This window comes from Halyomorpha halys, unplaced genomic scaffold, assembly GCF_000696795.3.
Source record: "Halyomorpha halys isolate HHAL.00 unplaced genomic scaffold, Hhal_1.1 Scaffold28.1, whole genome shotgun sequence".
NCBI classification, from domain to species: Eukaryota; Metazoa; Arthropoda; class Insecta; order Hemiptera; family Pentatomidae; genus Halyomorpha; species Halyomorpha halys.
In genome coordinates this window covers 113,569-123,459 of record NW_027110130.1, presented here as the reverse complement: position 1 = coordinate 123,459, position 9,891 = coordinate 113,569, and the positions used below count along the sequence as shown (strand labels likewise).

The 9,891-nt window shown below is 30.5% G+C and overlaps 1 protein-coding gene across 1 annotated transcript in view; it reads right to left on the bottom strand.

Annotated features, from left to right (window-relative positions):
- Positions 1–799: 799 nt before the first annotated feature.
- Ranbp21 (exportin-5-like protein Ranbp21) overlaps positions 800–9,891 on the bottom strand; it is a 47,618-nt gene continuing 38,526 nt past the window's right edge. The window contains exons 15-20 of the mRNA XM_067048227.1: positions 8,959–9,082; positions 7,232–7,323; positions 6,634–6,851; positions 6,203–6,440; positions 4,239–4,370; positions 800–2,987 (exon numbers count right to left, since the gene is read on the bottom strand). Of these exons, the coding sequence (XP_066904328.1) occupies positions 2,841–2,987; positions 4,239–4,370; positions 6,203–6,440; positions 6,634–6,851; positions 7,232–7,323; positions 8,959–9,082 (951 nt within the window). The 3' untranslated portion in view covers positions 800–2,840. The remainder of the gene's footprint in view (positions 2,988–4,238; positions 4,371–6,202; positions 6,441–6,633; positions 6,852–7,231; positions 7,324–8,958; positions 9,083–9,891) is intronic.

The following is a 9,891-nucleotide window of genomic DNA, read 5'->3' as shown; positions in this document are numbered from 1 at the left end:
CAGGAATCTACCATGGGTGAGTAGAACTCTTGGAGTTGTTCTCAGGAGCAGAGGGAAGAGAAGCATGAGAATGTGGATGGAAAAGGAACCATGGAGTAAGTTAATTAACATTCACCACCACATAGTAATCATCATCAACCACCTCAATTTTAGATCTACAGTTTCCATAGCCCAGTTATTCAAAATTTACTAACCATTTAATCATGAATGTTTTCTTTCGGCCACCCACTACACCATTTGTAACTTGAACAATAGAATTTTATTTCATTTAATCATATCTGGTTTTTTCAATTATACAGTCCACTCCAACCCAAAGTGAAGTGTGTCCGGCAATTCGGTTGAGGGCATACTTCATACAGTATTAATGGAAGTTTTGGCCTAGACCAACATGATAACACTTCCGTAGCCCCTACTTAGCTCCCAAGTAATTCAATTTATATCACTGAATTAAGAAAGACCTGACAGAGAAGCGATTCGACACGATTCCTACAGCAGCTTCGCTAAGTCCCTTAAAAGCCTTTCACATGAATAGTTCTAGGGAGCCTGTGAACAACGGAAAAGAAACTATGACAACGGTGCGTTGAAGCCAGAGAGTCATATATAAAAGACTTTTAAGTTTGCTGTACTAATTGTTAAAATACATTTTTTGTTCTGAGATCTGTAATGAAACTTTGTGAGGTCATCATATATATGGATAGCTCTTTTTATTTTTTTATTTGTACAAAGACCTTTGCAGTTTCTATGAACAGTAATTGAATTCTTAAAAATCAATCAAGGGGTAATTTGAAAATAATTGAAATGGATACATATCAATTTATTTGATAAGCTTTCTTTCAATGGGCTATTAACTATATGTGTAATTAATGATTTTTATTTAGTGTGGTTGAACCTTTTAGTGCCAAATGATATGATGGTTTCAGCAAAAATTGCTGATAATGGAATATAGTATATCGATATGATACACCATATTTATCAAGTAGCAAAGAAGTCATTGAATATGCAATTACTACTACGATTACAGTACTTTTCGCAAATGCTATGAACTACAATACATCTCTGTCTGGCACTAAAAGGGTTAAATAAATAAAAATATAATAATGCATTACAGAACATAAAAATTATTTAAAAAAATAAATATGAAGGGCAATACAAAAGGATAGATAATACATTTATTCTGTTTTTAATTATTCATACAGCTATGTATAACAGTTGAATTTTTATTCTAGAATAACAATAAAAAATAATAATTTTAGAAATACAATTCTTTATGATTTAAAAAACAAAAAAAAAAAAAAAAAGCATATGCAAACCTTCGTCAATATTATAAAACAAATCATATAAAAAATTACCCTTTTTCTCTTTTTTAATTCTTTGAACTTTTATAATTAAAATCAGAAACACATGCAGTATTTTGTTATTTTTTATTTAATTTTTTTTTTTTAATATTTAATATTCAATTATATCTAATATAACAACAATTTCATTTATTGGACACTGACCCACAGTAATAATATATACATAACAACACTGAATAAACGCAAATGTACAATACATACACGTGTAGTTAATAACACTCATTCATATTCCGACCTTACACACCATTTCATCACTATATTACAAATACAACAAAAATAATAAGATATATTATATACAAAATAAACATTTACATTTTATTTTATTGGAAAAAAGAGGAGTTTTAGTCAATTTTAAAACACACTAAGACAAAAAACATTTCTCAGGGCCAAAAACTAGTAGAAGTTAAAATTATTTAAACTAAACAATCGATATGAAATAATTCGAACTTTGGCTCAACTGAAATATTTCTTAATTAAATTAAACTACCTTCTCAGCTAAAATGCTCATTTCTACTATTTTTCGGCATCCGAAGAAACGTTTCTTATAGTTTGTTCAATCGGACCTTTCTTCTAAATGTCTTCTAGTAGGCTTTCAGTCAAATTTCCAAAATATAGTTTACTATATTTGAAATAGCCCATTTATCTTTATAAATATTCTTACGATAGTCTTATGTGAAACTATTAATTAGTCCATTACATATATTTTTTTTTTTAAATTGGTGTATGCCAGAATACTGTATCTTTACCAGTGTTATACTAAAATCTCACCCACTATTAATTATGTAGGTTTCAGACTGTTATTTTAGGTATTTCGATGTATCAATGATCATTTCTAGACACAATAGTAAATAAAAAAGTATTTAAATTCTATCGTTTCAGAAAAATAATAAATCTATTGATCGTCACTGGTTTGAGAAATAATGAAATCTTGAAGAGCATCTTTGTGCGAAAATTAAACAGATAACTGTGTATATTTTATTTTAAATAGAACTAACTGTAAATAACAATTGAAAACATCACAGATGTTTAAATAAGATTTTATATACTCTTTTTCGCAAACAAAAGCTCCACAATAGATTGAGCGGTCAGAAACTCTATTGATTAACCTTTTTTTTTTTTTTTTATATAATGTTAAGATTCATAAGCAGGCATTTTGGAGTATTACCAGGAAACTTTTTAAATTTAATTATAGATCAATAATTAACGATTACAAGTTCATGAAAAATTCTAAATTTATTACAAGTCTAAATCTTTTTTGTTTTTTAAGATTATGAAACAATGAATTTTTGTTGGTCAGATATTACATTCATTTTGGAATGTAAGAAATTCGTACTGTAAAAAAAAATTGCTTATAAACTAAAGAATAAGTTAATTTTGATCACATCAATTCGGGATAGGAATAGGATATGAAGGAATAGGAAACTGACAGCATCACAACACTCGAGACTAGAACTATACAATTAGTAGGATAGAAGGAATTCGTTGCTACGTTTTGAATAGCGTCACTAGGCCGTTCTCATCGTTATTGAATAGAAGATCTGAATTGAGTTTCGGCTTTAAACTTTCTATTTTGGGCAGATCTCTAATCGCAACTTTTTTCCTGAAAAGCTGACCAACATTTCTTCCAATTAACTAAAAAAAACAAAAAAAAAAACATTAGAAATAGACACAAAGAAAAATCATTGTAGTTTTGATCCTGTTCTTGTAAATATTACCAAGAAATGAGACTGCAAAAACTCTTCATAGGTTTTTATTCGATATGGCATTTTTTGGTTTAATGAATCAAAAACATTAAGAAATATGAAATGAAAAACAGTTCATTATTCTGGGACTAGACCCCTTTAAAACAATTATAAGATAATTATAATATTACAAAATATTGGCCAAAAACAGTGAGGTCACACTTAATTATAACTAATATTATAAATAATTTTATAAAAAATAAAATAAAAAAATAAATAGAAAAACTAAATGACTAAATACATAAAAACCAAACAAAAAGGTAGTTACAATATTTACAAATAACAAATACTTATGTTCAATATTTATGTTACCTATATCATTCTTATATTTAAATTTTTACTGTCAATTATATATACATATATACATTATTATATTGGTTCAGCTTAGAGAAACAAAAGGAGGGAAGGGTTGATACATGACGTATGTTAGAGGGATTGGAGTTCATGTGAAAGGCAGCTCGGGGTAAAAAATTATTTGTTGTCAAATATATGAGTTATTCCTGTTTGTACTTAATTAAATTTATAGAAATATTCTTAGCTCCCATATGCTTCTCCCTTTCTTTTTTTTACTAAATCAGAAAATAGTGCCAAAGGATAAAAGGAAAGTTTTTAAAAAAACAACATTATTTTATAGAATTTTCAAAATAGTTTCCACCATACAAAATAAACTTTTCTGTCCTCCTAAACTAGTCTTCTAAGTTACCCAGTTATCATTTTTAATTCCATTCCGTCTAACATACGTCATGTACAACCCTTCCATCATTCAAAACCCTTCTATTTAACTATCTTTTTGTCATGTTTTTTTGTTTATTTAGTCAGTTAGTTTTTAATTTTTTTTTCTTCTCTGCATCTTAAGATTATTTATATACAACTTTAATAAAAGTTATAATTAAGTGTGGCCACACTGTTTTTTTGTCCAATATATGTTATTGTACAATTAAAATTACCTTTTTAATTGTTCTAAAGGGACGTAATCTAGTCCCACAATAATTAACTATTTTTCATTTCAAAAGATAAAAATTTTCACTTTTTAAAATGGTCAAGTTTGACATAAAATAAGTTGTTAGAAAAAATTAATGCAGGATAAAGGTATAAAGCACAAATCAACATTATGCAGATAATTTAAGGTTTAGATACTTACGGGACTAGTAACTTTTTTAAACATTTCTTTTTTTGCTTTGTCTACTTTTGTTCCTTTCTGTATCTCCTTCAACATCCTATCATCAAGTTTCTGTAGATCGATCATATTAACATCTGGTATTTGCTTCATCACCTGAAAAATATATAGATTTAATACAATCTTATCACTTCTTCGAGAATTTTATTGTGTAATTAAAATAAATTTTACCCATTTATATCTAAGCTTTAAACATTATTTTTGATAATGTCCAACATTTTGACCAACCCACCCATCCCAAGGACAGTCTTAACTATTAATTCATACCTCACATTATTAATTTTTTTTTTTTTTTAGTAATTTATTTATTATTATTTACAACTGTATAAAATTACATAAAACAAGTAAATTTACTATAAGAAACAAAATAACATAATACAAACATTTGGAGAATCTACCTATTGATAGACCTCCAATTACGTTACTAAAGAAGATCTCGCGGCCATCTTCTTTACAGACACCTACGGGGATTATCAGGTATTATAAGAGATACCAGGATAGAAACAAGTGGGCTTGGGTGGTTGGGAAGTTTATCATGAAAAGATTAGCATCTGGTTCTGGTCAAATCAGCAACAAATGGAACGGGTCCTGATGGATGACTTAATCTGTGACAAAGTAAGGAGCATTAAGGATTTTGGACTGTAAGGATTGTATACGAGAGGAATTCAATTGTTTAGTGGAGCCCTAAAGCTCTCAACTCTGTATGTCCAGACAGGCCTTATAATAGTCAATTTGATCATTCTTTTGTAATGGATTGGAAGTTTAGACCACTTGATTAAAATTTTTAGCAGGTTATTCTATCCAGGTCTAATAATTTTAGTCCAATTAACCTATTTTTTCAATTAATTTAAAAACCTTTAATTAGAAAATATCTTGCACAATTATTACTCATCGTTAAAATTTTTAAAATTAAATGAAAAAGTGACAAAATAGTTTTTAGTTAAATTTTACTAAAATAATTAGACTTGGGCAGAATAGTCTGCAAAACATTTTAATAGCTGGATGTGTAGTATAAATTTACAGACTGTCCTCGACGATGCTCATGCTGAAACATTGGATATTTACAATATTAATTAAGAATACTTGAGACATAAATGGAAACAATTTATTTTAATTAAAAGATATAGATTTTAAAGAATAATCAAAAGAAACATTTTGTCTCTCTTCTAGCAGAGCTCATTAAATCTGAAATGTTCTTTTACACAAAACGCATTTTTTTCTTTTGAGAGATGTACTAGAAGAACAACTGGCCAAGACACATTGAAATTGATACATCATGTATCAACACTACATTTTTCAATCAACCAGTCCGGTATAATATAAAGATATTTTATGACAAAGCATCTATCTGAATCACTTCACTAAAACATTTTATTATATTACATCATTCATAGATCTACTAAATGTAAATAAATTTTTTTTTTGCCAAGACTCCCATTGGAGTCCTATATTGCCTAACCATGGTCAGAGGTCAAAGTTCTTTGTTTTGTGGGACCGCCACTCAATGAAAAAAAGTCAACGTCCCAGGCCTGATTCGACATTAAATTGGTAAGACTATGTCTTAACCACCGAGGTACGGGAGGCCCAAATAAACACTTTGTTCCTTTGTGTAGCTTTGAGGATTATATTACCCAATATCACTACCTAACATATTATATATCTTAATGGTAATCAAATTTCATAAAGATGACTAATTGGTAACTGGTAAACATACATGCTATGCCTTTGCGTTTTAAGGACTCGATTAGTTTCAATTAATACAAATAATTTTGGACAATTGCCTTTAGTAATTATCCTGGCATCCTAGACACAACAGGATAATATTATAAAGCACATTCTTACTCGTGGATGAATCTAAGTTAAAGAAATCTTAGCTAAAACCGACACTGGTTTAACTGGCCCTAAATTAAAATGGACTATTTACTCACTTGAACAATTTCCGGAGCTATTGGCCTCAAGATGCCGTACATAAGTGTTCCCAGAACGAGAAGAGAACCCTGATTGGCATCATGCTGACCGTGGCACTGGAGGCCAAACAGGATGGACGTGAGAGCATGGCAGGCCAGATCTGCGGTCATCTTGCCAGCCGACACCAGGTGAAGCATGACGCCACCGAGGAGCGAGGTGCACTTAAGACTGGCCGTACTGTCTCCCCAGTATAGAGCTCTGAAAAGTTATTTAACAGAATATATATTATTATAGGAATGATAAATACACCAATCACTACTTTTCAACTTTATATATTGACCACTAAGGATACTACGTTGAGAAATGCCGAAAGTATGGTTTGTTTATTACATTAATTAATAAATGTTTCATAAATAATTACTGTTTATATTTGATTAACCCTCGCCAATACCTCAATAAACAGAGAACAATAGGCTGAGAAGTGGGATCAAATGCGAGTACTCTCATTCCCAACTCGCTGATGACATCCGATTGCGGTTTGACCTCTTGGCCTTCCTCCTCCATGCTGCCGGAGCCGTTCCCAGTCTCTGTACCACCATACAGTACCACCTTGAGTACATCCAAGTACTCCCTCGTCAAGGTTCTGTTCAACATGTCTTCCAGCATCTCCTGGAATGTAGGGAAAACATATTTTATTTAGTCCGACTATTGAACAGTACTTCTATAGAATAAAATAATTAAATATAAGTTTTATTATTATTAACAAAGGTTATCCGAAGTTATATAATTTTGTTGAGATAAATTAATAATAATAAAGAACAATGTTTGCAAAGAATAGTTTTTATTATTAAATGTTATAGTGATTAATACAGGAGTACTCTCATTTCTTGGACATGTCCCATATGACAATAATTTAGTTTCAAATATATATTTATTATATTAAAAAATATATATTAATTCACAGTAATAGAAAAAATAAATGTATTATTAGTGTTTAAACATGGAAGACAATAATAGGCAATTTTATTTTAGTAAATCTGCCATTTTACCTGTGTGTCTGTATTCTCTTCGTGGTCGTCAGTATTACCGTTTTCGCTTAATTCAGATAAATGTTGCCATCTAGCATTCAGTCTGGCAAACACTGAAATAACAAAGGGAAATTATATAATAATAAATTAATATATGGTGAAATGCAATTTCTTGAATATTAATTTATTTTTAAGTAGAAAGTCATAAAAATCATTGTAAACAATATCTAATATTTTAAATTTCACCTATAGCACAACCCAATAAATTTTATCCCCAAGAAAGTAGTCCAAATTTGTGAACAGATGGAAATCTGTTGGAGATATGTCTAGCTAATAAGGTGCATGTGGAAGGACTTCGTAACTAATACAGCTTGTTTAGTTTCTTCATTGCCTATCGTAAAACAAGAGTTCTGGCGTTGTGTATCTGGCCAGCACCAGTTGTCATATATAATCCAGTTTTCATCAGACGTGATTATCTTCAAGAAAGTGTTCGTTTTTTATTTTTTGCCTCATAAGCAGAGAAATGTAAAAAAGCGCATCTCATAATACTTCAGTAGCTCAGTTAGTTCAAGAGGTACCCGTAGATTTACTTTTTTTTATTTTATCAATAGTCTTTAAGTGTCGAGAAACTGTCGGTACACTTGTGTTCAGTTGTGCTGCAACATTTTGGTAAGGATTTTCTTTCACAGTAAGCCTAAATTCATCGTCATCATCAATTGCTCGTGGAGGTCTTCCTCAGGGTTGGTTATCCAGCCAAATATTCTTTAAACCATTGGCTAATGGTCAGACTGTTACAACAGCCTTCCTCAAACACCGTGGTAATGTTTCTTACAGTTTAGCCCACTCATAAAAATAAAAAATGACTCGGAAATTGCATGTTTCCAAGCTTATATTTGATGGCATAATAAATAAAGTGCAACTGGAATGATAGTAAATATTATAAAAACCAGAGGATTAACAAGCTCATTATAATTTGTTAATCTAAACATAGTAAACAACAAAAGTTCATTAACCCCACTTTGAATTTTTAAAGTAACAATGACCCAATATAAAAAATATTCTTTAATTAAATGAAATTTTATCCATTTTAGTCTCAAAATATTTTATATTCCTTTACAAGTCCAATGTTTCGGCCGTCCTCTAGGACAAACTTAATACAATTTTAGAACCAAAACATTTAAAAAACTACTTCATACAGTCTGTTCTGACCAGGTCATTTATATCAGTCCACAAATTACCCTTTGAGACATCAAAACATTAGGAAATTTTGTTAATTGATCGCATAAAATTATTTATCACAGCCAACTTTCTGTGTTACAATTTATCACAACAATCTGTTGTTGTGCTGTTTTGAGACGAAAATGGATACAATTTTATTTAATTAAACAATATTAACCAGTCTGAAGAAGGTGTTAAGATTATAAATATAAAATATAATAAAAGCAGAGATAAAGGATAAATAATACAAAGGGGCTTTTATTTTTGTTACATGTAAAACATTCTTCATTTTGTGAGTCTCATTTGATAAACCGTATAACAGTAGTTCCCAAACTTTGATGTCCTACCACTCCCTTTCGAGCAAAAATATTATTTAGCGACCATAAAATATTCAATGCAACTTTAGCTTTCACCACCCCTATGAATCGCTGCAGCACCCCCCATGAGGCGGTAGGGCCCATTTTGGGAACCACTGCACTATATCTAGAAAACATCCTTAATAACTCAACAAACTTTATGATAATACTTACTGTAGGGAGTAAAATGAGCTAGAACAGGTGTTAAGACTGTGTCATAACAGGAAGGTGGGCAGCTGGTAACAAACGATTTCAAAAAAACTCGAACAAACGGCCTCATCCTATGGTCTGGTACAAACTATAAAATAAAAATAAAATTAATTGTTGATATTACAAACTAAAAAATAGAGGAGAGATATGAACTAAAACGTAGTGGGTTGGGAATATATAAAAACTTCTAAAATCATGCACCACTTATGAAACATATACAAAATGCAACCCCCTTCAAATAACTTTTGATACAACACAACAATCTATTATTTTCGGAACAATACCTAGCTCAAAAACAGAGGCCTCTCAAGTTGAAGTATCTTTCTCTGAAGCCCTCATGGAATTTTGCCTTAAGTAAAGGGATACATTTATTGTAAATTTCATTATTTTTCCCTTTCCACTTTATTTGCATGGTCAAGGTCATTATTTTCATATCTTACAGTGGAATCCAGAATGATTACTACTGACTTTCATGTCATAAGGAATGTGACAATATTAACATATCTTGTGGATCTATCTGTATCCACGCAGTAGTCTTGTTGAAGCAGGCAAAATCTCTTTCTTTTAGGAGCTTCATTAACTCATACTTTATTCTGTAGCGACAGTGTGTAATGAGGTGAGAGCTGTTGGGGCTTTTCCCCAGAACATGCGCTGATGTTTTAGGCTCTCTGTTACATTTTGGGCAGAGAGACACAACGTCTCTATCCTGTTTGCTGACACATGGGACTCCACACAGGGGTGCATAATTTATATTTAATTTTAGGGCATTGGACCATTCATAACCTATAAGCATTTGTTTCTCATATATAAAATAAACTTGTTCTTTGCTCTTTTAATATCATTCTTATTTATAATTATTCTTTCAAGACGTTTATTTAATCTCTCTCTCTCTCTCTC